Source organism: Haliotis cracherodii, unplaced genomic scaffold (genome assembly GCF_022045235.1).
Source record: "Haliotis cracherodii isolate W230 unplaced genomic scaffold, xgHalCrac1.p SCAF_4, whole genome shotgun sequence".
Lineage (NCBI taxonomy): Eukaryota > Metazoa > Mollusca > Gastropoda > Lepetellida > Haliotidae > Haliotis > Haliotis cracherodii.
Window position 1 is genome coordinate 43,485,126 of NW_027266297.1, and position 27,085 is coordinate 43,512,210.

General features: G+C 41.5%; 1 protein-coding gene across 3 annotated transcripts in view; it reads left to right on the forward strand.

Annotated features, from left to right (window-relative positions):
• LOC139478193 (glycogen debranching enzyme-like) overlaps nt 1–27,085 on the forward strand; it is a 59,506-nt gene that overhangs the window by 24,450 nt on the left and 7,971 nt on the right. For all 3 annotated transcript variants that reach the window (XM_071260563.1, XM_071260565.1, XM_071260564.1), the window contains 19 exons: nt 540–679; nt 4,228–4,415; nt 6,007–6,130; nt 6,492–6,655; nt 7,307–7,408; nt 9,281–9,433; nt 9,809–9,959; nt 10,764–10,983; nt 12,537–12,808; nt 13,442–13,575; nt 14,368–14,501; nt 16,295–16,476; nt 17,027–17,129; nt 21,311–21,536; nt 21,991–22,102; nt 22,713–22,848; nt 23,296–23,408; nt 24,031–24,239; nt 26,919–27,016. In XM_071260563.1, coding sequence (XP_071116664.1) covers nt 540–679; nt 4,228–4,415; nt 6,007–6,130; nt 6,492–6,655; nt 7,307–7,408; nt 9,281–9,433; nt 9,809–9,959; nt 10,764–10,983; nt 12,537–12,808; nt 13,442–13,575; nt 14,368–14,501; nt 16,295–16,476; nt 17,027–17,129; nt 21,311–21,536; nt 21,991–22,102; nt 22,713–22,848; nt 23,296–23,408; nt 24,031–24,239; nt 26,919–27,016 — 2,961 coding nt within the window. The remainder of the gene's footprint in view (nt 1–539; nt 680–4,227; nt 4,416–6,006; nt 6,131–6,491; nt 6,656–7,306; nt 7,409–9,280; nt 9,434–9,808; nt 9,960–10,763; nt 10,984–12,536; nt 12,809–13,441; nt 13,576–14,367; nt 14,502–16,294; nt 16,477–17,026; nt 17,130–21,310; nt 21,537–21,990; nt 22,103–22,712; nt 22,849–23,295; nt 23,409–24,030; nt 24,240–26,918; nt 27,017–27,085) is intronic.

Sequence of the window (27,085 nt, forward strand, 5' to 3'; positions counted from 1 at the left end):
GTGAGTTGACTGATTGCATGTTATTAAGCCCTGATGAGGTAGTTCCCTGTTCATGCTTTCAGTCCCTGGTTTTCCTGGTCCAGACTTAATTATTGACAGGTTGCCATGATATTGATGGAATATTCCTTACTGGACAGCATTCACTCACTCATGATGATTTTGTTAATGATTTCATGTAGAGTCCAAATTTACTACTCTGGTACCTGATCCCTATTCCCTGACACTACCCGGGTACCCAATTGTTTTACCGGAGCCCTGACAAAAACTATTAAGATGCACATATAAAATGACCTGATCATGCATAGACTGAAGTTGACTGAAGATGTATATTTTCTACACAGGGGAAGAATATGTGCCTCGTCAAAAAGAAATGCGAACATTAGTGACTTGTTCTGTTCTGTCATTAAACAATATATATCACTAACTGTGGGTCTAGGTACACCTGTAGGTACCCAGGTCCTACTCAGGACCCACCTGACCGGAGTGCCCGAGTTACCGTTACCAACTCCAATGCCAAACTTCATGTCCCACTGTTTCAGCTACTTTGTGTGGCCGGAGTCTCACAGCGGGACGGTCGACTGGGCGGAGCAGAAGGTCACGTCAGGGGAGGGCGCCCGTGTGATGGCAGTCAACGGATGGGTCATGGGGGATGATCCTCTGAAAAACTTTGCTGAAGAAGGTATGAGACAAAGTGTTTACAAAATAATGTAGTTCTGGCAAGCACTCTTTGATATCAACAAGTCCAGTGGTCTTCTTAACTACAAATATTTAAACTTATTCAATCTCTCACTATGGATTTCTCCTTCTTTCAATCCTGTGTGGAAACATACCTAAACAATGGTTTCCAGCTTCTTAAAAAACAATCTTCTTAAAAAAATATCAACTTCCAGGACACCCAGACCGTTTGTTGGCATCTGTCCTCAACCCAGATGACCATGATGACATCTCCTTATGCCCGGCTAAAGCGCTCTGCATGTACATAGAGGCTGCACGACCACTTCAACACACCCTTGAGAAATTTTCATTCCACTTTCCACAGCAGCCACCACAGAAGTCTCAAATACCACTGTCTCTTTTTGACTGCGCTCGACAATCCAGTGATGTCCAATGCCCATGAGACGAGAGCTGGCACCTCTACTTTGGCATAGCACAACAATTGTACTCTAGGGAGGGTTGCTTTGGAAGTTCCGATACTGTCTTTGCTTCCCGCTTTCTACGTGATGTACCGTATATCGCTGTGTATAAGGCAACCCCACGTATAAGACGACCCCCCTGTACACGCCTTAAAAATCAACCCAAAATCCTATACTCTGTGTATAAGGCGACCTGGAATGAAACACATCACAAGTCTGACTGATATACCGGTAGAAGATTTAACATGCTCTTGCCGACTGTAGCGTATTTCGCACACGGACATCACAAATTAGTTAGTTAGTTACTTTGGAGATTTAATGTGCGCTTTCCGACTGATGCGTATTTCGCACACATCACAAGTGCACACACAAACCTTATATATGCAATAAAAATATGTTTATCTTGCGTTGTTTTTTTTCTACAATGATAGGTCGCGTGTGTAACTCCGGCACACGTCGCCATTTTGTGTTTACATGGTACGATACCAAATTGGTGCCCGTAAAATAAAATTCATTTATGAAGTAATAACATATAAGAGACAATGGTGAGTAATTTAATCGCCAATTAACTATGTTGTAACTAACTAGGCTTATGTTTGCTTCACATTCAGCGTGTTTATTCCACAATCACTTGTACACACCGTCTCCAGCACTTGTTAATACAATTGTGAAAACAGCGGGAATTGATTTCAGCTTCACCGGTTATCACATGTTAGGTCACATGTGCAATATGCAAATGATTACCGGTACTTCCGGCTCTCTACTCACGGATGTTGATTGTTTTACCGTGTCAGCTGGTTTGACAATCTGCATCAAGGAGAGGGTCATTTCAACTTTATTTGCAGAAATTATTAAACTTTATTCAAGGAAAAGAGATACAAATCATGTTTATGTATGGAAATAGTTATTTGAACAGTTATTTAGGACGAAATGCGAAGTTTTATTGTCAAATGCTGGGCTGGCTATCGGACGCCGGTTGACATCGACAGTGGAAAAAAATGTGAGATCTTCGACTCCGTGTATAAGACGACCCCCCTTCTTAGCCCCCTCATTTTAGGTACGAAAAACTTGCCTTATACACAGCGATATACGGTAGATGTCTGATGACTTCCACTAAGGATCGAAAGAAGAATGTGAAATGCATAGTGTGAGATAGTTTATAAATATACAACTTTACTCGGAGTCGGAGGTGATCAGAGAGAGACAATAGAAGGCCAGCCACAGAAATGCCATGTTTGCAGTGCTCAAAATTAAGTGTGAAAGTCCAGGCGTTCATGTCACCCTAGTGTTAAAAGTAACAGATTTAGGGCATCCATAGATTCAAAGACCATAGGAAAAGTAACAGACTTAGGGCATCCATAGATTCAAAGACCATAGGAAAAGTAACAGATTTAGGGCATCCATAGATTCAAAGACCATAGGAAAAGTAACAGATTTAGGGCATCCATAGATTCAAAGACCATAGGAAAAGTAACAGATTTAGGGCTTCCATAGATTCAAAGACCATAGGAAAAGTAACAGATTTAGGGCATCCATAGATTCAAAGACCATAGGAAAAGTAACAGATTTAGGGCTTCCATAGATTCAAAGACCATAGGAAAAGTAACAGATTTAGAGCATCCATAGATTCAAAGACCATAGGAAAAGTAACAGATTTAGGGCATCCATAGATTCAAAGACCAAAGGAAAAGTAACAGATTTAGGGCATCCATAGATTCAAAGACCATAGGTAAAGTAACAGATTTAGGGCATCCATAGATTCAAAGACCATAGGAAAAGTAACAGATTTAGGGCATCCATAGATTCAAAGACCATAGGAAAAGTAACAGATTTAGAGCATCCATAGATTCAAAGACCATAGGAAAAGTAACAGATTTAGGGCATCCATAGATTCAAAGACCATAGGAAAAGTAACAGATTTAGAGCATCCATAGATTCAAAGACCATAGGAAAAGTAACAGATTTAGGGCATCCATAGATTCAAAGACCAAAGGAAAAGTAACAGATTTAGGGCATCCATAGATTCAAAGACCATAGGAAAAGTAACAGATTTAGGGCATCCATAGATTCAAAGACCATAGGAAAAGTAACAGATTTAGGGCTTCCATAGATTCAAAGACCATAGGAAAAGTAACAGATTTAGGGCATCCATAGATTCAAAGACCATAGGAAAAGTAACAGATTTAGGGCATCCATAGATTCAAAGACCAAGGAAAAGTAACAGATTTAGGGCATCCATAGATTCAAAGACCATAGGAAAAGTAACAGATTTAGAGCATCCATAGATTCAAAGACCATAGGAAAAGTAACAGATTTAGGGCATCCATAGATTCAAAGACCATAGGAAAAGTAACAGATTTAGGGCATCCACAGATTCAAAGCCCATAGGAAAAGTAACAGATTTAGGGCATCCATAGATTCAAAGACCATAGGAAAAGTAACAGATTTAGGGCATCCATAGATTCAAAGACCATAGGAAAAGTAACAGATTTAGGGCATCAATAGATTCAAAGACCATAGGAGAAGACCTGAAACACCCCAGGACACTCCCCAAAAAATAAATTTCGATCACTGTATATTCTTTTGTATGTAAAGACATCAATTAGTGCTGACATTGTTCACTTATTTTATTTAATAAAAATCTGTGAAATTTCTTTAGTAGGCCTGATAATGACAACTCCAAGGGCCGAATTTGGAAGCGTTTGAGTCAGTGTTTGATTCCAAATGTAAGTCATGTGACACTTATCTGCTTCTTATCATAGATGAACAGGTAGCCTGGCATCACACATTGATAGGATTTATGGATGAACAACTTCTTTATTACATTTAAGAGCGACGTCTCAGTGTACGTTCTAACACCGTTATCAAGCACATGAACAACTTCGTTATTACAATTAGGAGCGACGTTTCGGTGTAGATTCTAACACTATTATCAAGCACTTGCACTCTCACTCACTCACTCCTAGTGAGCCTCATTAGTGACCTGGTCTTCATGATTCCTTTTTTATGTGAAGCATATGTACAAGTTAATGCCCAACTACCATGCAGAATAGCTTTATTAGTTTTATAATGAATCCGTATTTATTTTTCACAGGGTCTAATGTGTATATACAACGAGAACTGTTAGCATGGGGAGACAGTGTGAAGCTACGCTATGGACAGAAACCAGAAGACTGTCCCTATCTTTGGAATCACATGAGAGACTATGCAGAGACAACTGCTCGGATCTTCCATGGTGTGAGACTGGACAACTGTCACAGCACACCCATACATGTGGCTGAGGTATACTCTCAAACTAGTCCTAATGTAACCGGGTTTTGTGATGGCAAATACAAGGTCCAACACAGGCTACGGGTGTGAGTCTTTATTGCCTTAGTAGATAACAATGACACCCTGTAATGTACAAACAATAAGATTATAAAAACAGTAGTACACAGGTTTCATACACACATATATTAATACAATACAAAGCGACCTTTCATTTAATATAAACATAGTCTATATTCATTACATCAACATGAACTTAATAATCAATGATATATAACATCATTATCTTACCCTGAAGTAAACAAACGATTTATCAAGGGCGATAACTCGATCACGACATTACTGATAAGATTACAATATATAGATGGTCCACGGTTCTAACATACAATGAACATTACAAATACAATTACCACTTTGTTGAAACTACTATATTAATTCATTACCTGATCATACATTTGGTATGATACACTATTTACAAAATATACTTCATGACACAACAAACATGTAAATTATGTGTACCCTGTGGGTGACACTGGGGTGTTTGTCCTCTCCAGGCAGCCGCCTTGCGTGGTAGCTTTGTAGCTGTCAGCACGCTCCTAATTACAGAATCAACTATGAATAAATGTAACACACAGAATACAATTGAGGAAATATAACTAACTACAAACTATCATACAATGTTTGACATTGCATACAAATTCAGTATTTACACAATGATAAAAATCAACGCATTCATTCAAACATTCACACACAGAAAGAAGAAGGATGAAAAGCATTTATAGTGTTTAATTAGCCTTATTTAATTATTAACTTAGTAATATGGTGACACAATCACCATACCAAAGATAAGCATGTTAATAATACTGAAACAACATTCCACATAACTTAGATAACATAAGTTATATTATTATTTAAATACATACATAGAGATTAGCTAGCAATTTTATAGATTACTAACCTTAATAATCGAATTATTTATCCCAGATCTGTCCAAGTCCAAATTGTTGACTGACTTCTGAATTGGTGTATTGTCAAGTGCAAGATGGATGAAAAGTGCACAGTTTGAACAAGCCAATGGAAACAAGGCTTGGGTTAGAACAAAGAGGAGAAACAATGACACAAACATAGACCAACCCAACCACCCTCTACATTATAAGTAAACTAATCCAGAAGCCCATAATAGATATTGAACTAAGAACCTACTTTCCTAACAACTTAAAATAATATTACAAACCTAAAGGACCTCAAATAGATAAAACATATGTACAACAAAACTGTATGTTAATACTTGTGTCTGCCACACTAACAATGAAACAACCCAAGAGTATTATGAAGTTGAAGAATTTTTTGTTTTCAGTGCAGGAGGACTAAGTTATGAGTAGACACAGTAATTACCTCTCATGTGTTGTAAGAAAAAGACAGCAATGATTGTGATATGTGTGCTTATGTTAATATATTACCTGGCTTAAGGTTATGAGAATGCAAAGTTATGTTGTAGTGATACTTATTTCAACAATATTGTCACGGGACCTACATCTGAATTTCCTGGTCTGAATTATATTTTGCCCATCGCAAACTGGTCCTTACCAGTAAACTTGTCTTGTAGTACATGTTGGATGCTGCCAGAAAGGTGCAGCCTGACCTGTATGTGATTGCGGAGTTGTTCACTGGAGGCGAGCATCTTGACAATCTCTTCATCAACAGACTGGGCATCAACTCTCTCATCAGAGGTAACTATGGGGGGCACAGTTGGCCAAGTGTGCTGAGGCATCGCAATTCACTGTGCAGAGTTGCATCCCTTAGCTATGCCAGGATCCGTTCATCATTTTTCTGAATCCCAGATTTTCATCACATTTCGCTGAGCAGAGTTACATCCCTTAGCTATGCCAGGATCCGTTCATCATGTTTCTGAATCCCAGATTTTCCCCAATTGTGATACTAGGTCGGCAGCACAGTATAAAAAATATTGAGCTACTCAAATATATGTATATTCTGATTTCTGGCCTAACATTGGCACCAGATAATTTATAACAAGAATATACTCGATATTGTTTTTATCACTCCTCAGCACAACCTCACATCATGTTTCAGAGGCGCTGACGGCCTGGGATGCCCACGAAGAAGGCAGGCTCGTTCACCGATATGGAGGTGTCCCAGTTGGGTCATTTGTCCAGCCCCGCATCCAGCCCCTAGTCCAAACCATGGCTCATGCCATCTTCTTTGATCAGACTCACGACAATCCAAGTCCAATAACGGTGGGTTGACTTGTCTGCATTAAGGTAGAATCCAGTTTTATGAAGGGACTATTCTCAACATCTGGCTTCACAAGGTGATTGACCAATCAGAAGTCCATAGTGATACGGAATCTGCCATGTTGTCTGACAACTGCAGACCTGTTACACTTTTATGAGGTGAGGTGTAACGTCATGTCCAGGATTATTGCACTTATATAGCGACGTGCATGCATGTGTGTGTGTGTGTGACTGATGCTGATTTATAATGCTAGCCCACTGAGATACCATGCCTCAGTGTAACATGAATACCCCACCAAGACAGTATACTGACTCTGAGCTGACCTGTCCCACAACCAGACCACAGAGGCTGTCTACACTGTTGTCAAAGTGATAGATATTTTTCTGGCCAACTTTCAGGAATTGTTGGCTTTTTATAAGATATTCATACAGTGCAGTTACCCATTACAAGTAGATCTCAAACTTCTGAGCATTTATCAAATGTATTTGGAACCATCAATTCTCACAATGTTTGGTGTTATATTTTTGGTATCGTCACTCATGGTGTGGAAAACATCAATAAATATGGAAATGTCATATGTAATGATATTTGAAGAATACAGAAAAAGTTTTAGTAGATATTTGATTTTGGATTTTTATTGTTTATCTCCTCAGAAACGTTCTGCTTACGATCTCTGGCCAACTGCTGCTCTGGTGTCCATGGCCTTCTGTGCAACAGGAAGTAACAGAGGATATGACCAGTTGGTCCCTCATCATGTAAGTCTAGGAGTGACATTGCCTCCTCTGGTGATGCTGGAGAGAGTGATTGAAGTATTGTAGGACTGTGACTGTCATTACATCCTCTGATGATGCTGGAGAGAGTGATTGAAGTATTGTAGGACTGTGACTGTCATTACTTCCTCTGATGATGCTGGAGAGAGTGATTGAAGTATTGTAGGACTGTGACTGTCATTACTTCCTCTGATGGTGCTGGAGAGAGTGATTGAAGTATTGTAGGACTGTGACTGTCATTACTTCCTCTGATGATGCTGGAGAGAGTGATTGAAGTATTGTAGGACTGTGACTGTCATTACATCCTCTGATGATGCTGGAGAGAGTGATTGAAGTATTGTAGGACTGTGACTGTCATTACTTCCTCTGATGATGCTGGAGAGAGTGATTGAAGTATTGTAGGACTGTGACTGTCATTACTTTCTCTGATGATGCTGGAGAGAGTGATCGAAGTATTGTAGGACTGTGACTGTCATTACTTCCTCTGATGATGCTGGAGAGAGTGATTGAAGTATTGTAGGATTGTAACTGTCATTACTTCCTCTGATGATGCTGGAGAGAGTGATTGAAGTATTGTAGGATTGTGACTGTCATTACTTCCTCTGATGATGCTGGAGAGAGTGATTGAAGTATTGTAGGACTGTGACTGTCATTACTTCCTCTGATGATGCTGGAGAGAGTGATTGAAGTATTGTAGGACTGTGACTGTCATTACTTCCTCTGATGGTGCTGGAGAGAGTGATTGAAGTATTGTAGGACTGTGACTGTCATTACTTCCTCTGATGATGCTGGAGAGAGTGATTGAAGTATTGTAGGACTGTGACTGTCATTACATCCTCTGATGATGCTGGAGAGAGTGATTGAAGTATTGTAGGACTGTGACTGTCATTACTTCCTCTGATGATGCTGGAGAGAGTGATTGAAGTATTGTAGGACTGTGACTGTCATTACGTCCTCTGATGATGCTGGAGAGAGTGATTGAAGTATTGTAGGACTGTGACTGTCATTACATCCTCTGATGATGCTGGAGAGAGTGATTGAAATATTGTAGGACTGTGTCTGTCATTACTTTCTCTGATGATGCTGGAGAGAGTGATTGAAGTATTGTAGGACTGTGACTGTCATTACTTCCTCTGATGATGCTGGAGAGAGTGATTGAAGTATTGTAGGATTGTAACTGTCATTACTTCCTCTGATGATGCTGGAGAGAGTGATTGAAGTATTGTAGGACTGTGACTGTCATTACGTCCTCTGATGATGCTGGAGAGAGTGATTGAAGTATTGTAGGACTGTGACTGTCATTACATCCTCTGATGATGCTGGAGAGAGTGATTGAAATATTGTAGGACTGTGTCTGTCATTACTTTCTCTGATGATGCTGGAGAGAGTGATTGAAGTATTGTAGGACTGTGACTGTCATTACTTCCTCTGATGATGCTGGAGAGAGTGATTGAAGTATTGTAGGATTGTAACTGTCATTACTTCCTCTGATGATGCTGGAGAGAGTGATTGAAGTATTGTAGGATTGTGACTGTCATTACTTCCTCTGATGATGCTGGAGAGAGTGATTGAAGTATTGTAGGACTGTGACTGTCATTACTTCCTCTGATGATGCTGAAGAGAGTGATTGAAGTATTGTAACTGCAAATTCCCTCTGATGATGCTGGAGAGAGTGATTGAAGTATTGTATGACTGTAACTGCAAACTCCCTCTATGATATGCAGAAAATGAGTTTGTGAAGTATCATAGGAGTGTGGGGAAAATATGCTATCCTATTTGATCCAGTTTATTCACAAATCACACAGTGACACAACATGAGTGTACTATATCTGGAATAGAGTCCTCTTTGGTCCACAGATCCATGTAGTGAAGGAGGAGAGACTGTACCCGTCGTGGACCGAGGCTCAAAACCCAGATGCCAGCCATATCAACAAGACATTCGGCATCACGTTGGGGAAGAGGATGTTGAACCAGCTGCACTATGAGATGGGCATGAACGGATTCACACAGGTAGTGCAGCCATGTCTAGAAACGGCAGCTGATGGAAGCAGCACCAACTTGTTAGGATATAACCTGCTGTGTTTTCAGTGTAGAGCAATGTTACCTGGAGATCTTATGGCAGTAAATTAAACATCATATTGAATGCCCAGCATGAGGTTTCAGATGTAAACTTTAGCCCCATTAAATCTGTTAGTCAGAGGTTGTTATTGTTAATTGACGCCTTCCCCAAATCATGGTAGAATTTAGATTGTCTGATTCAATCCATAGGACCTCTGATTAATGGTTACATAGCATTGATGGATCCAATAATCCACATGGATTGATGGATCATTTGATCAGTTTCTCTGGGTTTATTCTGTGTTCACACTTGTAATATGGCTTCAGGTATACGTAGATCAGCTGGACCCTGCTGTTGTGTCGGTGACCAGGCACAACCCACGAACCCACGAGTCTATAGTCCTGGTATCCCGCACAGCATTCCAGAATCCTGACAACCCTGATGACACGGGATACATCCGACCTATCACTGTGGAAGGTGAGGCTGTCCATGGTTTACTATGATAGACACCTATTGCTACATTAATTAAGAATTTACTTTTGTGAGTTCATTGAAGTATTAACCTTCGTAGAGTGAGGTCAAAACTGTATGAACGTTGGAGCTTGCGAAGGTGATTATAAAAATGTGTCAAATAGATACTAATGTAAATTCATAGATTGCTGTAGATTGTCACTGTGAGTCAAGACATGGATCGAGTCGATTCGACGATAGTTTGAATGTGCATTTCTTTGTTTTGTTCTCCAAAATGGGTTGTAGCGAGGATATTCGTGAACTATCATGCTGTAAAATTTGCTGACTTTTCTCAATGCATGCTACAACACCAAGTTCAAGATTAAAGGGTCTAAATGATCAGAAACAATGCTTCTGTGTGTATTCGTGCTAGGGAATTCCCAGGGGTTCTCCAGGCAATGTAAACAGTAGTCCGTCAGTGTTTTCATCATTTTTGAGAATACAGTCTCGTGAAAAGCATATGAAAGTCAAATTGTGTCAGTCATACACTTATGAACATCAATTTTGAAGTCATTTGACCAAATTCTCGTCCATATATCATGGAAACTTCACATTAAAAAATTATTCAGATTTGAGAACCATGTATTGCACAATGTAACATTCTGTCCAAGCATCCTGTCTGTAAGTATCATTGCCTTCCTTGTGTGTAAAATACTGTGTCAATAATGGAAGAATACATGTTTCATGTTCTCACATATCTTTTAAATGTAATTCACAATTTAGAATTCAAGCATCAGTAATCTGTATATCATATATTATTTTCCCATACAGGGATCATCGAGGAGATTATATTTGAGGGTCGCATGCGCAGCGCAAAAGGTTACACATACAAGGAAAACAAAGAATTCATCAATGGGCTTCCAGAGTATTACCTTGAACTCCGAGAGCATGTGAAGGTCGAGGACAGTGGTATGGTGAAGGTCAAAGAGTTAGGGGACAAGATGGAGGTGTCGTTTGCATCCTTCACCCCTGGCAGTGTGGTTGCTTTCAGGTGAATCATCAATATCTTCTATCCAAACAATAGCACTTGGTTAAACAGGACTGGAGGCCTATAGCCCTGACTTGAAATGACTGCCTTGAGCGTGCCATGCACTAAAGGACCTAGTTGTTGTCATGCTGTGGCATGGACTAAAATACTGTACTGTCCATCCACATTTAGGGTGAGTGAGTATGGTTTTATGTCGCTTTTAGCAATATTCCAGCAATATCTCGGCGGGGGACACCAGAAATGGGCTTCACACATTGTACCCATGGGTAATCGAATCAAGGATATGACGAGCGAATGCTTAAACCACTAGGCTACCTCTAGAAGGGGTGTGGCTGGTCCATGGGTGGTTCATAATGCAGATAATAAGTCGTACACCGTCAAATAGTTCTTGATGAAACTCTGTAAGCACATCAGACATCATACAACCCTGTTGGAATAGGTCCTCAGCAGCCTAGGATTGTTTTGAGAGGTGACCAGATGCATCAGATGGTTAGGGTAGGTGACTTGGTTGGTTGTGTGACATTGTACCCTGATATAGTGGGAGGTTCCTCATTATGCAGTGTTAGTTTTAAAAAAAGAAATCACGGCCAGTTGCTGTATATATGCTGTATATATGCTTATAACAAACTATGGTTATAACAAACTAAAATTAGTGGTCCATATGAGTTCATAATAGCTGTAGTTTACTGTTGGTAACTTTTGAAAGAGAATTAATTTATTTCTATTTCAATCACCAACCCTATGGATAGGGGAACAAATTCCTTGAACCAAGTAATTAAAGAAAGGCGTCTCTGAATTGTACAAAAATATTTGAAACTTTCAGGATGCTGATAGTGTAGATCAAATATATCTCTATTAGAATATGAAAAATAAAGAAGACCATATGAAACTTATGCCGACCTGATTGGGTTTGAATTCACTATATACAAGCTGCACCAGTGCAGGTAATACACTGCTTATGCAGATACCTTTATCGTCAAGTTGTACCAAGTGCAGGAAGCTTAATAGTTAGTGTATACAATCTTGTGATGTTTCATGCATGATCAGAGGTCACTGTGTAATAAGTAAGTTGTAATGGTGGAAAAATTGAATTTGCCAACAGTTTTCCTGCCAACTGTCTCCGTATGGAAAAGACTTTAAATTTATTAATTAGATTGTCAATTAAAAAGACTTTAAATAGAAAAAAACTGTACTGAAAATAAAATACAGGAACACATTTCCATGCAAGTCTATTTTCTCTTTCAATTTATTCAATAATATAAAGAACTGAAAATACATTTCAATTCATGATAGCATGGTGCAGCCAATATTTTGTTGATGCAACCTGATTTATTTACTTGGTTGCACCTGGTGCAGGTGCTAAGTAAAAGTGAAATCGTACCGTTCAGACCTTGCAATTTTTATGTCATAGTAGGTCTGTTTGCTAATATTTTTTGGCCAATGTGCATTTGAGCATGCAGTAATAGAGCACTGCCATTATTTAAATTGTATGTTTTAAAAATAGTGGTTTATCATTGAAAAAAAAATGGGATAATTTTGATAATATCCCTGTACAGATCATCACTGCGGCAACCAGCCAAGAATGCCATACTGGAGATTCGTCGAGGCCTTGGTCAGTTCGGCTACCTGATGCGGTCCTACAGTGGACACACCATGTTTGATGAGTCTTGGGACACGTCCAACTTTCGAGCAATCGTCTCCACTCTGTCTCTAGCTGATCTCAACCGGGTTCTGTATCGAGTAGACGCGGAGGAGCGCGATGATGGCAACGGGTTTGGATCCTACCACATCCCAAATCATGGTGACCTGATCTACTGTGGACTGAGAGGTGAGGGCGGGGACGAAGGGTAAGAGCGGAGGGTAATTTAATAGTGACAGTGTACATCTTAGCCTGATAAGAGGAAAAGCCAGGTAAGTCACCTCAAAATTACAATTAATCAATTTGGGAAATCTGACCAATTTAATTACACTCTTCACCAAATTTCATCCTAAACAATACCTGAAATGCAAGAAGGAAACAAAACAAAATTATAATTAAGATTAGAAATCAGTGGCTAAGTATATAAATGGTTTGATCCCTGGCCATGTCATAGCAAAAGATGTTAAAAGGTAGTACTTGTTGTTACCCTGCCTGCCACTCAGCTTTAAGGGGCTAAAACAAGGACTGGTCGGCTCGGAGTCAGTATAATGTGTCTGAATGAGGTATTCATGTTAAACTGCAGCATGGCATCTCAGGGGGATAGCACTATAAAATTGGCATTAGTCCGAACTAGTACATGTGCATGCACATCGCTACATAAGTGCAATAATCTTGAACGTTACATTAAACTGTTTTTTTAAACATGGTTAAGAGAGTGAGGGGCAGATTTGATAAAAAGTTATTAAACTGGTCTGGACTTATGGCTATTGATACGACCTGAAACATACAGTCATCACTGATGTTTGTGACATGTCTCCCCAGGGATAATCTCACTGTTGGCTGAGATCCGACCTCAGAATGACCTTGGCCACCCTCTGTGTAAAAACTTGCGGACTGGGGATTGGCTTGCTGAGTACACTGCCAACAGACTCAAGGTGCATCATGGGACAGAAAAGGTATGCTACAATTAGATTTACATTCTGGTTGGATGTGTGACCATGATAACTGTGTGTCCTGTATTCCCATCTGTCCAGCACAGGTTTGCCTGGCCTAGCGTGTATGCTTTACATTCTCGCTGAATGTGTGACTATGATAACTGTGTGACCTGTACTCCCATCTGTCCAGCACAGGTTTGCCTGGTCTAGCTTGTATGATTTACATTCTGGCTGAATGTGTGACCATGATAGCTGTGTGTCCTGTACTCCCAGCTGTCCAGCACAGGTTTGCCTGGTCTAGCTTGTATGATTTACATTCTGGTTGAATGTGTGACCATGATAGCTGTGTGACCTGTACTCCCATCTGTCCAGCACAGGTTTGCCTGGTCTAGCTTGTATGATTTACATGTCCTGGTATAAATAACATTGAATATGTTTTGTAACAAAATTCCACTCTGAGACACGGTTTCAGAGACATGGCTGTATATTGTAGATTTATATGGCAGTAATTGAATTTTGTGTTTCTATTATTTTGTGGAAATCTAAACTTAAGGCTTAATGTAGAGATGGCATTGTTCGATTTTAAACAGAAGTAAATGCTGTCATGCAGTGATATGTTTCTGGGCACAAGTATTCTCTTTCTCTTTGTGGTTGTGGAAGAGAGATTAGTTCTGACATAGTGTTCTCTTATACCTTGTGTCATATGTGTTCTTTATGGAGAATATTTGCTACAGCTTGTTTTGTCCAGTCAGTTTTGGTTAATGTGCTGACGCTGTAAGGATTTCTTATGACCATTTTGTCTTGCTATCACAGCTGGGGGCCTGGTTCGATGCTGTGTTCAGTCACCTGAAGAAGGTGCCCCGCTACCTGGTGCCATGTTACTTTGATGCCATAGTAACCGGAGCCTATGTTGTCCTGCATACCATGGTAGTTCAACAGCTGTCAGAGTAAGTGGTAGCAAGTAGCTGCAGATCCCTTCTTCCTGGCCTTACCAGACACCTACTACTGGCTTTACCAGACGCCTACTTCCTGACTTTACCAGACATCTACTTACTGGCCTTACCAGACATCTACTTTCTGACTTTACCAGACGCCTACTTCCTGCCTTTACCAGACATCTACTTCCTGACTTTACCAGACATCTACTTTCTGACTTTACCAGAGATCTACTTTCTGACTTTACCAGACATCTACTTTCTGACTTTACCAGACATCTACTTTCTGACTTTACAAGACATCTACTAACTGGCTTTACCAGACGCCTACTTCCTGGCTTTACTACATGCTTACTTCCTGACTTTTCTAGACGCCTACTTCCTGGCTTTACTACATGCTTACTTCCTGGCTTTTCTAGACACCTACTTCCTGGCTTTACTACATGCTTACTTCCTGGCTTTACTACATGCTTACTTCCTGGCTTTACTACATGCTTACTTCCTGACTTTTCTAGACACCTACTTCCTGGCTTTACTACATGCTTACTTCCTGGCTTTTCTAGACGCCTACTTCCTGGCTTTACTACATGCTTACTTCCTGGCTTTACTACATGCTTACTTCCTGGCTTTTCTAGACACCTACTTCCTGGCTTTACTACATGCTTACTTCCTGGCTTTACTACATGCTTACTTCCTGGCTTTACTACATGCCTACTTCCTGGCTTTACTACATGCCTACTTCCTGACTTTTCTAGACACCTACTTCCTGGCTTTACTACATGCTTACTTCCTGGCTTTTCTAGACGCCTACTTCCTGGCTTTACTACATGCTTACTTCCTGGCTTTACTACATGCTTACTTCCTGGCTTTTCTAGACACCTACTTCCTGGCTTTACTACATGCTTACTTCCTGGCTTTACTACATGCTTACTTCCTGGCTTTACTACATGCTTACTTCCTGGCTTTTCTAGACACCTACTTCCTGGCTTTACTACATGCTTACTTCCTGGCTTTTCTAGACGCCTACTTCCTGGCTTTACTACATGCTTACTTCCTGGCTTTTCTAGACGCCTACTTCCTGGCTTTACTACATGCTTACTTCCTGGCTTTACTACATGCTTACTTCCTGGCTTTACTACATGCTTACTTCCTGGCTTTTCTAGACACCTACTTCCTGGCTTTACTACATGCTTACTTCCTGGCTTTTCTAGACACCTACTTCCTGGCTTTACTACATGCTTACTTCCTGGCTTTTCTAGACGCCTACTTCCTGGCTTTACTACATGCCTACTTCCTGGCTTTACTACATGCTTACTTCCTGGCTTTTCTAGACGCCTACTTCCTGGCTTTACTACATGCCTACTTCCTGGCTTTACTACATGCTTACTTCCTGGCTTTTCTAGACACCTACTTCCTGGCTTTACTACATGCCTACTTCCTGGCTTTACTACATGCTTACTTCCTGGCTTTACTAGACAGCTTCAGCCTGACTTTACTGCACACCTTCCTGGCTTTACTAAAAATCTTCCTCATGACTTTACTAGATACCTCCGTGACTTTACCAGACACTTACGTCCTGGCTTTACTAGACACTTCCAACAGATGGAGGTTATGGTGATGTTCTTGCCATAAGGTTTTCTAACTCTGATAATTGACAAGGCACACATTCAATTTTGAAATAACTGTTAATTATTTGTTTTTTTTCACAATCTTTATAAAAACAATTAAGACGTCAGATTCTCCTCTCATGTGTATAAAGTTATTTGTGATTTGGGCTGTGAAGATTTAATTGATTTTACTTGTAGCTTTATTCGTGATGGCTCAACTTTCGTACAAGCCCTTGCCATGGGCTCTGTCCAGTTCTGTGGATTTGTCAAGACCTCCATGTTACCTCCCTTGTCTCCAGACCTTGCCGCGCCACCTGCACGAAGAGAAGTAGACCTGAAAACAGGGGAGGAGATTGAGGCAACACTGTCTTTGGCTGCAGGTATGTTGTGCGGCGTGAGCCTGTTTGTTACTGTCTACAAGCAGGACAAGTCACTGTACACACAGAAACTATACTGGCATAAACTGACTCTCATACTCATTCTCTACTGATGGACACTTCAGGGATTTAGGTTGATGTAGGTTCCCAGCACTTAATCCTAGTCATAAGAGGCCACTATATTAGATCAGGTGGTCTGGCTCAGTGCACATCACAAGTCTGTTAAGGGGATGTGTAAGAAGTGGAAAAAAGAAGAAGATAATAATATGTAGATATATGTGCAGTATATATATTATGTTTCTAGGTTTGTCAGCATCATAATTGGTAAGATGTCTAAAACCTGCATCACTTCTACTTTGCTGTGATATAACTGAAATACTGTTCAATGTGGCCATAAACCATTCTCAGTTAATCACTGTACAGTTGTGAAAATGATATATAATTTAAAAGTACTGTGTTAGTGTATTTTAAGCAAAATAGATATACTTAGGTAAAGGCTATGATAATTCCCTATAAAAAATCCCTGTTGAACACATTGTGATATATTGCCCAGGTTTCACACACTTCTCGAGTGGATACATGAGGAACTGGGGCAGAGACACCTTTATTGCCCTGAGAGGGCTCCTGCTGCTGACTGGGAGATACCAGGAGGCAAGGTTGGTCCATTTAACCCTGAGGCAAGGTTGGTCCATTTAACCCTGAGGCAAGTTCAGTCCATGTAACCAGGAGGCAAGGTTGGTCCATTTAACCCTGAGGCAAGGTTGGTCCATTTAACCCTGAGGCAAGGTTAGTCCATTTAACCAGGTGGCAAGGTTAGTCCATTTAACCCTGAGGCAAGTTCAGTCCATGTAACCAGGAGGCAAGGTTGGTCCATTTAACCCTGAGGCAAGGTTGGTCCATGTAACCAGGTGGCAAGGTTAGTCCATGTAACCAGGTGGCAAGGTTAGTCCATTTAACCCTGAGGCAAGTTCAGTCCATGTAACCAGGAGGCAAGGTTGGTCCATTTAACCCTGAGGCAAGGTTGGTCCATGTAACCAGGTGGCAAGGTTAGTCCATGTAACCAGGTGGCAAGTTCAGTCCATGTAACCAGGTGGCAAGGTTAGTCCATTTAACAAGGTGGCAAGGTTAGTCCATTTAACAAGGTGGCAAGGTTAGTCCATGTAACCAGGTGGCAAGGTTAGTCCATTTAACAAGGTGGCAAGGTTAGTCCATTTAACAAGGTGGCAAGGTCAGTCCATGTAACCAGGTGGCAAGGTTAGTCCATGTAACCAGGTGGCAAGTTCAGTCCATGTAACCAGGCGGCAAGGTTAGTCCATGTAACCAGGTGGCAAGGTTAGTCCATGTAACCAGGTGGCAAGGTTAGTCCATGTAACCAGGTGGCAAGGTTAGTCCATGTAACCAGGTGGCAAGGTTAGTCCATTTAACAAGGTGGCAAGGTTAGTCCATGTAACCAGGTGGCAAGGTTAGTCCATGTAACCAGGTGGCAAGGTTAGTCCATTTAACCAGGTGGCAAGGTTAGTCCATGTAACCAGGTGGCAAGGTTAGTCCATTTAACCATGAGGCAAGGTTAGTCCATGTAACCAGGTGGCAAGGTTGGTCCATGTAACCAGGTGGCAAGGTTAGTCCATTTAACAAGGTGGCAAGGTTAGTCCATTTAACAAGGTGGCAAGGTTAGTCCATGTAACCAGGTGGCAAGTTCAGTCCATGTAACCAGGCGGCAAGGTTAGTCCATGTAACCAGGTGGCAAGGTTAGTCCATGTAACCAGGTGGCAAGGTTAGTCCATGTAACCAGGTGGCAAGGTTAGTCCATGTAACCAGGTGGCAAGGTTAGTCCATTTAACAAGGTGGCAAGGTTAGTCCATGTAACCAGGTGGCAAGGTTAGTCCATGTAACCAGGTGGCAAGGTTAGTCCATTTAACCAGGTGGCAAGGTTAGTCCATGTAACCAGGTGGCAAGGTTAGTCCATTTAACCATGAGGCAAGGTTAGTCCATGTAACCAGGTGGCAAGGTTGGTCCATGTAACCAGGTGGCAAGGTTAGTCCATGTAACCAGGTGGCAAGGTTAGTCCATGTAACCAGGTGGCAAGGTTAGTCCATGTAACCAGGTGGCAAGGTTAGTCCATTTAACCAGGTGGCAAGGTTAGTCCATGTAACCAGGTGGCAAGGTTAGTCCATGTAACCAGGTGGCAAGGTCAGTCCATGTAACCAGGTGGCAAGGTTAGTCCATTTAACCATGAGGCAAGGTTAGTCCATGTAACCAGGTGGCAAGGTTAGTCCATGTAACCAGGTGGCAAGGTTAGTCCATGTAACCAGGTGGCAAGGTTAGTCCATGTAACCAGGTGGCAAGGTTAGTCCATTTAACAAGGTGGCAAGGTTAGTCCATTTAACCATGAGGCAAGGTTAGTCCATGTAACCAGGTGGCAAGGTTAGTCCATGTAACCAGGTGGCAAGGTTAGTCCATTTAACAAGGTGGCAAGGTTAGTCCATTTAACAAGGTGGCAAGGTTAGTCCATTTAACAAGGTGGCAAGGTCAGTCCATGTAACCAGGTGGCAAGGTCAGTCCATGTAACCAGGTGGCAAGGTTGGTCCATTTAACAAGGTGGCAAGGTTAGTCCATTTAACCATGAGGCAAGGTTAGTCCATGTAACCAGGTGGCAAGGTTAGTCCATGTAACCAGGTGGCAAGGTTAGTCCATGTAACCAGGTGGCAAGGTTAGTCCATTTAACCAGGTGGCAAGGTTAGTCCATGTAACCAGGTGGCAAGGTTAGTCCATGTAACCAGGTGGCAAGGTTAGTCCATTTAACCAGGTGGCAAGGTTAGTCCATGTAACCAGGTGGCAAGGTTAGTCCATTTAACCATGAGGCAAGGTTAGTCCATGTAACCAGGTGGCAAGGTTGGTCCATGTAACCAGGTGGCAAGGTTAGTCCATGTAACCAGGTGGCAAGGTTAGTCCATGTAACCAGGTGGCAAGGTTAGTCCATTTAACAAGGTGGCAAGGTTAGTCCATTTAACAAGGTGGCAAGGTCAGTCCATTTAACAAGGTGGCAAGGTTAGTCCATGTAACCAGGTGGCAAGGTTAGTCCATGTAACCAGGTGGCAAGGTCAGTCCATGTAACCAGGTGGCAAGGTTAGTCCATTTAACCATGAGGCAAGGTTAGTCCATGTAACCAGGTGGCAAGGTTAGTCCATGTAACCAGGTGGCAAGGTTAGTCCATGTAACCAGGTGGCAAGGTTAGTCCATGTAACCAGGTGGCAAGGTTAGTCCATTTAACCAGGTGGCAAGGTTAGTCCATTTAACAAGGTGGCAAGGTTAGTCCATTTAACAAGGTGGCAAGGTTAGTCCATTTAACCATGAGGCAAGGTTAGTCCATGTAACCAGGTGGCAAGGTTAGTCCATGTAACCAGGTGGCAAGGTTAGTCCATTTAACAAGGTGGCAAGGTTAGTCCATTTAACAAGGTGGCAAGGTTAGTCCATTTAACAAGGTGGCAAGGTTAGTCCATGTAACCAGGTGGCAAGGTTAGTCCATGTAACCAGGTGGCAAGGTTAGTCCATGTAACCAGGCGGCAAGGTTAGTCCATTTAACCAGGTGGCAAGGTTAGTCCATTTAACAAGGTGGCAAGGTTAGTCCATTTAACAAGGTGGCAAGGTTAGTCCATGTAACCAGGTGGCAAGGTTAGTCCATTTAACAAGGTGGCAAGGTCAGTCCATGTAACCAGGTGGCAAGGTTAGTCCATTTAACCATGAGGCAAGGTTAGTCCATGTAACCAGGTGGCAAGGTTAGTCCATGTAACCAGGTGGCAAGGTTAGTCCATGTAACCAGGTGGCAAGGTTAGTCCATTTAACCAGGTGGCAAGGTTAGTCCATTTAACAAGGTGGCAAGGTTAGTCCATTTAACAAGGTGGCAAGGTTAGTCCATTTAACAAGGTGGCAAGGTTAGTCCATGTAACCAGGTGGCAAGGTTAGTCCATGTAACCAGGTGGCAAGGTTAGTCCATGTAACCAGGCGGCAAGGTTAGTCCATTTAACCAGGTGGCAAGGTTAGTCCATTTAACAAGGTGGCAAGGTTAGTCCATTTAACCAGGTGGCAAGGTTAGTCCATTTAACCCTGAGGCAAGGTTAGTCCATTTAACCAGGTGGCAAGGTTAGTCCATTTAACCATGAGGCAAGGTTAGTCCATGTAACCAGGTGGCAAGGTTAGTCCATGTAACCAGGTGGCAAGGTTGGTCAAGGTAACCAGGTGGCAAGGTTAGTCCATGTAACCAGGTGGCAAGGTCAGTCCATGTAACCATGAGACAAGGTCAGTCCATGTAACCAGGATTCAAAGTCAGTCCATGTAACCACGAGGCAAGGTCAGTCCATGTAACCAGGTGCTGGCTCAGGTCAGTCTTTGTTTCACCATCATGGTAAACATCTTCATTCTGTGTGAATTTGGAATTTCCTCAAACTGTAAGCTGTCATACTGTGAAATACCTTGTGGAAGGTTTGAAAAAGTTAATTCATTCCAGAGCATATTGGAATGACACCTCAATGGAGACAGCCATTATGGTAAACTGCATAAGTACAGCTCAGTACTGGGTAACACAGAAACTGGTCCTGATCCCAGTGGAACAAAGTTTTCATGAAATCGGCATAATTTATAACATAATTTATTCTGCTCGCAATCTGACATTTCTTTTGGTAAGAAATGATACGGAAAAGTGCAACATTAAAATAATGAATACAATTGGCTATGAAATTAAACATGGTGCTTTATTACATGGATATGCAAGCCAGACTGTTGAATGTTGTGTGGTAGTGCTGTAGATCTGGCATTGCACATGGATTGATTGCCATTTCAGGTGCTTGATACTGGCATACGGGGGAACACTGCGACACGGTCTCATCCCCAACTTACTTAACGAGGGTACAGGAGCTCGCTACAATTGCCGCGATGCCATCTGGTGGTGGCTACAGGCAATACAGGAATACACAAAGCTGGTACCAGGGGGCAGTGCTATACTCCAAGATAAGGTGTCCCGACTCTACCCTACAGATGACAGTGAAGCTCTCCCTCCTGGTGCTCATGTGAGTTCCCATTACAGAAACCATATTCAAGGCCTTATTTTATTAGTTGGTTTGCAGATTCTATTTCTTGAAACCTTTATGTCGGTGGTTGACATTAGACCCTTTAGTTTGTTTTGTTAAAAAATAGGATCAGTAGGATGAAAAAAGATATCTCTCCGTTTCATTAAGCACTGGTACTGGTGAATGAGTCGATAGTATGTGTGGTGGCTACATTTAAAACTTTGAGTTACCATTCCCAGGTCTTTGAGCATGTTACTCTTGTTTGGGTGAGGCAGGTCAACAATTTGTGATTAATTATTTTCATATGTGTCAATATTATTGCACTTGATAGCTTGAATACTGTGTTTGAAATAAGCTTGAAAGTCAAAGGGAACTTTTTTATACAGTGGATCACGAAACTGAAAATATGAGATGTGTGTGTCATTAAGAAGAAAAAATGGTTTCTTTCCCCCAGGATCAGCCTCTTTGTGATGTCATCCAGGAGGCCCTTCGTCGCCATGCAGAGGGCATCAAGTACAGGGAACGCAATGCAGGACACCAGATCGACAGTGAGATGACAGATCCAGGTAAACATAGAGCACCATGTTTAACAATGGTGTTATCTTTATCTGTAAAGAGAAATAAGCTTTGTTTTCATCAGGAAGTTGTTCTGCCGTGATATACCTGGAATATTGCTAAAGCAGCATAAAACCCAACTCACTCAGGTTAATTTCCTGGAAAAAGGTATAAAATAAAAGTTTTATTAAATATGCTCAGATGTTTTGAAAAAGCACATTTTCAGTCAAATATTAATTTCACTGCAAAATTTTGATTAGGTTTCGCAGAAAGCAAATTGTACTGACCTTGATATTATTTTATATGGAATTGTTTTCCATAATTCTCCAGATTTTGTTTGTAAGTGATATCTTATCAAGGAAAAACACTGTTATCAATTTTGTGATGCCATCACAGTGTTTCGTTATTTTTATTTAATACTTATCGGTTGTTATCAATGCCCTGAGTCAGCCAAATGAATGTGAAGTGATGAGAGCAGTTGCTGGTTGTAAACAGTCAAACCATGTTAGTCCGGAACTTGTTCATCTGGCTTTCTCGATGACAGCTATGATTGGATAATCCCCAATTATTCTTGGAAGAGTAGGGTTCACTGAACATCCTGCTTGTACACCTGTGTTGCAGGGTTCACTGTGGAAGTGGGTGTGAGGTGGGAGACTGGGTTTGTGTACGGGGGCAATGAACACAACTGTGGGACATGGATGGACAAGATGGGCAGTTCCCTCAAGGCAGGCAACAAGGGCAAGCCAGCAACTCCCAGGTAAACAGGGGCCAACTCTTCCACCAGCATCCCTGAATACACATGATGGGGACCAGTGACTGCACAGATTACATCAGCAATACTTCTTGTGTAACATAGCCTCAGCCTTATAGTGATCTACATACATTGCTTCAGTATTAGGCACTCAGGCTCTCAAAGTTCATGTTTATTTGAAATCTATGAGTTATGCATGTCCTAAATTTATGACCTGACTAAATACAGACATGCATTCATATTACCCCTCATGGTGGACGTATGTATCCTTGGGGAGTGGAGAAACCTATTGTATACACACCCACAGAGTAGTGACAATGCACAAAGTACAGATCAAAAATGGACCATATTCGGACCTTGTTTGTGGCATGTGGAAGGCAAGGGGTGATAAAGCTGCTTCCACAGATCAAGCTCCGTGAGATGTGTGAGAGCCTGTGTGTGTCTGTGTTGCAGGGATGGATCTGCCGTGGAGCTGGTGGGACTCAGTCTCTCGACCCTGAGATGGCTGGCCCAGCTACACACCGAGGGCTTGTACCCCTACAGTGAGGTGACAGCATCAGACAATGGTGAGTGACATGAGTGAGTGTTCAAGACTAAGGTTGAACTCTTATATAAACACGTTCGAAGTTAGGGTTTCTGTAGATTCAAAATCTGTGGCAGCAAATCTTGCTGGCACACATGACACCCATAGTTTCTAACTATGAATAGAATATGAGATGTTAGTTTGATTTGCTAGGCATGTTCTGTTAAAGCAAAGTCTTTGTCAATTCTGCCTCTAATCTCCATACTTACAATAAGCAAATATAAAATCTGCAAGGCCTATATTAAAGAAGGATAATCAGAGTGATTGTGTCACTAAATCAGAGCATTATGATGAGATTTTGTATTTTTCTAATGTCGGTTTTGCCCATTTATCAGCTATCTCTGCATGGATCTATGTGAAACTCAGTTTCCATTAGGTATAACAATGTGCAGTCATCATATTTTTAACTTTGATTTTTGGCATTGATATGACATTTGACCTTCATGTGGAGATGTATTTTGTTTTACCCTATTTTCAAATCTTTTCTGAAATAAATAATTGTAATATGTCTCTTTAACAATAACTACAACAAGAAAATAGTAAAAGAATACTTGGATAACTTGAATTCATGTTTCCGATACTAAATTCTCCTTGTGTATTTCCAGGCCATCAATATAGTGTATCATTTACCGAATGGGCAGACAAGATCAAGGACAACTTTGAGAAATGTTTCTGGATCAGCAAGTTCCCGGAACCCAAGGAGACCACCCCCGAGCTGATCAACAGGAGGCCGATGTACAAGGACTCCTACCATGCCACGCAGTTCTGGGCCAACTTCCAACTCAGGCCCAATTTTGCAGTTGCCATGGTGGTGGTGAGTGGGGCTTAATTCAGTTGCTGGGGATTGTCATAGTTAATGTCAAGCCAGGTTGGATATATTGTTACAATATCTGAAGCATATCCTTCCCCCAGAATATAACTAAAAGCATAAAAGTTAACACTTTTGGACTTAACAGCACCAAAAGGAGCAGTTTGGGAACCTCTTTTCCCAATATATTAGGGATGCAAGAACAACCGGGGACCACTTTTCCCAATATATTAGGGATGCAAGGAGAACTGGGGAACACCTTTCCTAATATATTAGGGATGAAAGAACAACTGGGGACCACTTTTCCCAATATATTAGGGATGCAAGAACAACTGGGGACCACTTTTCCCAATATATTAGGGATACAAGAACAACTGGGGACCACTTTTCCCAATATATTAGGGATGCAAGAACAACTGGGGACCACTTTTCCCAATATATTAGTGATGAAAGAACAACTGGGGACCACTTTTCCCAATATATTAGGGATGCAAGAACAACTGGGGACCACTTTTCCCAATATATTAGGGATGAAAGAACAACTGGGGACCACTTTTCCCAATATATTAGGGATGCAAGAGCAACTGGGGACCACTTTTCCCAATATATTAGGGATGCAAGGACAGCTGGGGACCACTTTTCCCAATATATTAGGGATGCAAGAACAACTGGGGACCACTTTTCCCAATATATTAGGGATGCAAGAACAACTGGGGACCACTTTTCCCAATATATTAGGGATGCAAGAACAACTGGGGACCACTTTTCCCAATATATTAGGGATGCAAGGAGAACTGGGGACCACTTTTCCCAATATATTAGGGATGCAAGAACAACTGGGGACCACTTTTCCCAATATGTTAGGGATGAAAGAACAACTGGGGACCACTTTTCCCAATATATTAGGGATACAAGAACAACTGGGGACGACTTTTCCCAATATATTAGGGATGCAAGAACAACTGGGGACCACTTTTCCCAATATATTAGGGATACAAGAACAACTGGGGAACATTTTCCCAATATATTAGGGATGTAAGAACAACTGGGGACGACTTTTCCCAATATATTAGGGATGAAAGAACAACTGGGGACCACTTTTCCCAGTATATTAGGGATGCAAGGAGAACTGGGGACTACTTTTCCCAGTATATTAGGGATGTAAGAACAACTGGGGACCACTTTTCCCAGTATATTAGGGATGAAAGAACAACTGGGGACCACTTTTCCCAGTATATTAGGGATGCAAGGAGAACTGGGGACTACTTTTCCCAGTATATTAGGGATGAAAGAACAACTGGGGACCACTTTTCCCAGTATATTAGGGATGAAAGAACAACTGGGGACGACTTTTCTCAATATATTAGGGATGCAAGGAGAACTGAAGAAAGTATTGTTTATCTTCTAAGCAAAACATATTGTTGGTTTGGGGTCACGGGTGGTTTATATAATGTGACTGATCCTATGAGATTTACACTCTTCTCAGGAGTAGGCCCCTTGGAGATTTAGGGTTAGAATATTTCCCCATTTACTTATGCTTGTCATAAGAGACATCTATATTTTGCATGTCATCATTCACCAACAACCTGGGATTTACTCATAATATCGACCACTGGTTTGTGTGCCCCATGATTTACATTCCATGTAGATATGTAGCTGTAATTTTGTTTACAGCAACAACAAACAAGTGGCTAGTGTCTGCTGATTAGTCTCAGTCACAATTAGAAGTGCAAGATCAGATATCCAAATATTGCTAACCTCCTAATTTTGTATCTGAGTTCTATTTCCTCAACAATCTCATTAAAATCAGATCTTAGTTCTCGCTACCACTAAACAAAGATCTGAGGACACCCCATTAGGGGTTACGTCAGACCAACCTTGCGCAAACTTTGACCGACCAATGTAATGACTGACAAGAAGTTGACATTAGCCAATCAGAAGGCAGTTTTCTCATGCTTTACGGCGCTAATTTCAAATTGGTGACTACCCTTCGAAACATATTTTTACAAATTCTCGATTAAAAATTTGAAACCTGAACAAAAGAACATTCTGGAATGGCTGATAGATGGTCTAGATTGTATGGATTCAGTCGTTAGGCCCCTAGCCATCGTTCGGAATACCCCGTGTTAAAGTTTTCGAGGTTGCATGATTCCGACTGTCCCTTTCATGATCTGTTAAGCGATGCTCTGATTGGTCGGATGTAAGGTTGTTCTAACATGGCCCCTAATGGGATGTCTTCAGATCTTTGTTTAGCGGTGGCGAGAACTAAGATCTGATTTTAATGAGATTGATTTCCTCACATACACCCTTGATGTAACGTATATTCCCTTGGCCAGTGTGATCTTGTGCCATGGTCATGTGGCTGGAATATTGCTGACTGCAGTGAGATGTTGCGTATATTCTCTTGGCCAGTGTGATCTTGTGCCATGGTCATGTGGCTGGAATGTTGCTGACTGCAGTGAGATGTTGCGAATATTCTCTTGGCCAGTGTGATCTTGTGCCATGGTCATGTGGCTGGAATATTGCTGACTGCAGTGAGATGTAGTGTATATTCTCTTGGCCGGTGTAATCTTGTGCCATGGTCATGTGGCTGGAATATTGCTGACTGCAGTGTGAGAGAACCTAGCTAGTGGAATAGTGACTGTGTTCAAGTGTGCAATTACTGACATCTTCTCTGCTGTGCAGGCCCCTGAGTTGTTTGATGTGGACAATGCGTGGTCGGCCCTGGAGACAGCAGGGGAGGTCCTTCTTGGACCCCTCGGGATGAAGACACTAGACTCAAGGTAGCCCCTGGAGACTTGGAACAATCTCATTAAAATCTGCTTAGATCTGTTACTCATATACAATACCTC